Below are 3,269 nucleotides of genomic sequence, written 5' to 3'. Positions count from 1 at the left end.
AGGGGAGACGCCCGGGGCCTGTGTCCGTGCCCGGCCGTGCCGGGTGCCCACCGCCTGACGCAATCCGAGGGGCCCTTGCTGCATGCCGGTGTGGGGAAACCTCCCCTGCCGTTGCATCACTCCTACCACGTTTGCTTCAGAGGTGGAGCCGAACCAATCAGCGGGCGCGCTGGGCCCCGGGCAGGCCGCTCACCCACCCACTCAGAGCGCGGTGCGGTTAACCGAGAAGAAAACTCAGAAGATGATTGGCCAAAAGGGGATTTACTCCGTCCCAATCACCGCGGCAGACGGCGGCGGTGGGTGGGTCTCCCGGCCGGAGGATTTAAAGGGCGCTCCTTTGGGGCCGCTCAGCTGGAGCGACCGAGAGGTGCCAGGCCAGGTGTGCGCGTCCGTCGGTTCTTCCGTGCCCGCGCCGGAGACCAGCCCCGGAGGCCGCCCGGGCCCGTCCCTGCGCCCGGCACCATGAAGCAGGAGTCCGCAGCCCAGAACACCCCGCCCCCCTCGCCGCCCGCGCAGCCCTTGCGTGACGACGACGACCCCCAAGCGCTGTGGATTTTCGGGTACGGCTCCCTGGTGTGGAGGCCTGACTTCGCCTACAGCGACAGCCGAGTGGGCTTCGTGCGCGGATACAGCCGCCGTTTCTGGCAGGGAGACACCTTCCATCGGGGCAGCGACAAGATGGTGAGCATCCCAGGATATGCGGGGGGTGGGGGCAGGATAGTGGGCACCGGTGCCCTGGAATGTCCAGGGCTCTCTGGGCTGATGGAGGGAAATGTGTAAACCTGTGTCTGGGGTTTGTGGCTTAAATTTGCGTGCTCAGGGGATCAGTGTGCAATGGCTGGAATCTGAGCAGTGAATCACCGTGATGCTTGGAGTCTGTGAATCTGTGGATTCCTGTGTTGATTACCAATCTGGGCCATTGCTGGCGGGTGGAGGGGCCCCTGCTGTATATCTGTCTTGCTATTTCTCCTACATCCACGCGTCACTCTCCCACATCCCCTTGGATGAGTGGAACTCCAAGCATGTAGAGTGGGGCTCCCTGAGGCCTGGGCCAGCAGGGTTGATGAGGATTTCCTTGCACTGATTGCAGAGCTGATTTCTAACTTGTCTTTTAAAAAAAAACAACTTTCTTCTCTCCCTAGCCTGGCCGTGTGGTGACCCTTCTTGAAGATCGTGAGGTAAGTGCCTGAGTTGAGAGGAGGACCCTGGGGCCCAACGTGGAGGGGTGCAGAGGGGTAGAGCTCATAGGACCATGTCTGAAGGCTAGATCCGATGCCTCTGGCAGAGAAGTGTGGCCCAGCTCAGTGCTTCACCCAAGGATCACCTGAGGATCTTGTTAAAATGCAGATTTTTTTTTTTTAAAAGATGACCGGTAAGGGGATCTCAACCCTTGGCTTGGTGTTGTCAGCACCACGCTCAGCCACTGAACCAACCGGCCTTCCCTATATAGGATCCGAACCCGTGGCCTTGGTGTTATCAGCACCGCACTCTCCCGAGTGAGCTACGGGCCGGCCCTAAAATGCAGATTTTTAACTCAGTAGGATTACAGTCTGAGATGCAGCATTCCTAACAAACTTACAGGTGATGCCGCTGGTTCCTGGACCACATTTTGAGAAGGAATCCTGCCCTTCATGGGGCTAGACCTTTTCTTTCTTAAGAAGGGGCGGGGGTAAGGGCTTGATGTATTACTGCTAGCTGGCTCATTAGTCCACTGCACACCTCCCTTACAGAGCATAATCCTGGGATGGGGGGTAGCATTCTAGGATGGGGAGGGACCAGAAAGGAGCTGTCATGACTGACCCCAGGTGTCTCTGTTTCCTCCTAGGGCTGCACTTGGGGTGTGGCATATCAGGTGCGAGGTGAGCAGGTGAGCGAGGCCTTGAAGTACCTGAATGTGCGGGAGGCAGTGCTTGGTGGCTATGATACCAAGGAGGTCACCTTTTATCCCCAAGACAACCCTGACCAACCTCTCAAGGCATTGGCCTACGTGGCCACCCCACAGAACCCTGGCTACCTGGGCCCTGCGCCTGAGGAGGCCATTGCTACACAGATCCTGGCCTGCCAAGGCTTCTCTGGCCACAACCTTGAGTATTTGTTGCGTCTGGCGGACTTCATGCAGCTCTGTGGGCCTCAGGCACAGGATGAGCACCTGGCAGCCATTGTGGATGCTGTAGGCACTATGCTGCCCTGCTTCTGCCCTACCAAGCAGGCTCTGGCACTGGTCTGAGGGGGCAGAGCCCCTGCAAGGAGTGCCCATGTGGACATCAGGGCCAGCCAACCATTCCAGTGCACACGTCACTTGATACAGCTAGAGCCCACTGAGAGGTCACAGTGGGCAGCTGGGGTCTTCTCTTCCTAAGTCCCTGGCTGTCTGCCACCCTCCGGCTCTCCTGCTTGACGCTGACTTACTACTTGAAACTTTATTTATGGTACCATGTTGGTGTGGTGGGCAGGATGGGGGTCCTGCCCGGGACACAAGGGCTCTGCTGAGCAGTGGCCCCAACCCAGGCCCCTGGTGTCTGACTGGATTCCCCCCAGTGCTGCTGCTAACCCCGTACTACCCAGGCCTCTACCTACCCAGGGAGCCTCCAAGAGCCTAGATCTCTGCCCATCCAGACCAACCATTCCCTAGCCCTGGAAAAAACCACCTGCTCATCCACCAGGTCCACAGGGCAGAGTTGGATCTGATGCCTGGACACAACTACTGAGACTGGGCCTAGGCCTTTTACACATTTGGTTTCATTTTCCTGTCCCTCTGTCTGTTTGCTTCTCTGTCTGGGCCACTCCTGTCTGTTCGTCTATTCCGGGGAGTCTCATTACTACAGCCCCTGACACCTCCCCAGTCTGCCCCATACTGTTATCCATAAACTGATCTCTTATCTGTGCTGTGCTGGAATGTGGTTCTTTCTTTAGCTGGGAAGTTGGGGTGAGTGAGGTGGTGAAACCCTGGAAGGCTCCTAAGAGGGAAGAGGGCTTCCTCTTCCTCTCCTTCCCTCTCTCCCAGGGAGGGAGCAGCCGAGTAGGCAGGACTGGCAGGTTGCATCACTCCATGGGCACAATTCATGTCTTAAGTGTCTGCAAATAATGCCCCCCTGAGTTGTGCAGAATTCAGCCCATGCAGCTCTTCTTGGTAGCCCTGTGAGCAGTGTCCTTGCCACCTACTTGGGACTCTATGTCTCATCCTCATCTGCCCTGAGAGGCTGGCAGGCTTGGAACTTGGGCCAGCTCTTCCAGCTGCAGGGCTGGCTGCCATCTCTTCCTACAGCAAG

At 57.8% G+C, this 3,269-nt stretch overlaps 1 protein-coding gene across 1 annotated transcript; it reads left to right on the top strand.

Moving 5' to 3' along the window:
* Positions 1-335: 335 nt before the first annotated feature.
* Positions 336-2,886, top strand: CHAC1 (ChaC glutathione specific gamma-glutamylcyclotransferase 1). Its single transcript, XM_063091823.1, has 3 exons — positions 336-681; positions 1,143-1,178; positions 1,826-2,886. The coding sequence occupies exons 1-3, from the start codon at positions 463-465 to the stop codon at positions 2,225-2,227; spliced, it is 657 nt and encodes a 218-aa protein (XP_062947893.1). The 5' UTR covers positions 336-462; the 3' UTR covers positions 2,228-2,886.
* The last annotated feature ends 383 nt before the right edge of the window (positions 2,887-3,269 follow it).

This window comes from Cynocephalus volans, chromosome 3, assembly GCF_027409185.1.
Source record: "Cynocephalus volans isolate mCynVol1 chromosome 3, mCynVol1.pri, whole genome shotgun sequence".
Classification (NCBI taxonomy): domain Eukaryota; kingdom Metazoa; phylum Chordata; class Mammalia; order Dermoptera; family Cynocephalidae; genus Cynocephalus; species Cynocephalus volans.
Note: the sequence above shows the minus strand (reverse complement) of the source record. Positions and strands in the feature narration are given on the sequence as shown.

Bases quoted from the DNA above. Each gene is read 5' to 3' on its own strand.
- CHAC1 (XM_063091823.1), top strand. From the start codon at position 463: ATGAAGCAGGAGTCCGCAGCCCAGAACACCCCGCCCCCCTCGCCGCCC. The intron at 682-1,142 runs GTGAGCATCCCA...TTCTCTCCCTAG, and splicing joins ATCGGGGCAGCGACAAGATG to CCTGGCCGTGTGGTGACCCT. The intron at 1,179-1,825 runs GTAAGTGCCTGA...GTTTCCTCCTAG, and splicing joins CCCTTCTTGAAGATCGTGAG to GGCTGCACTTGGGGTGTGGC.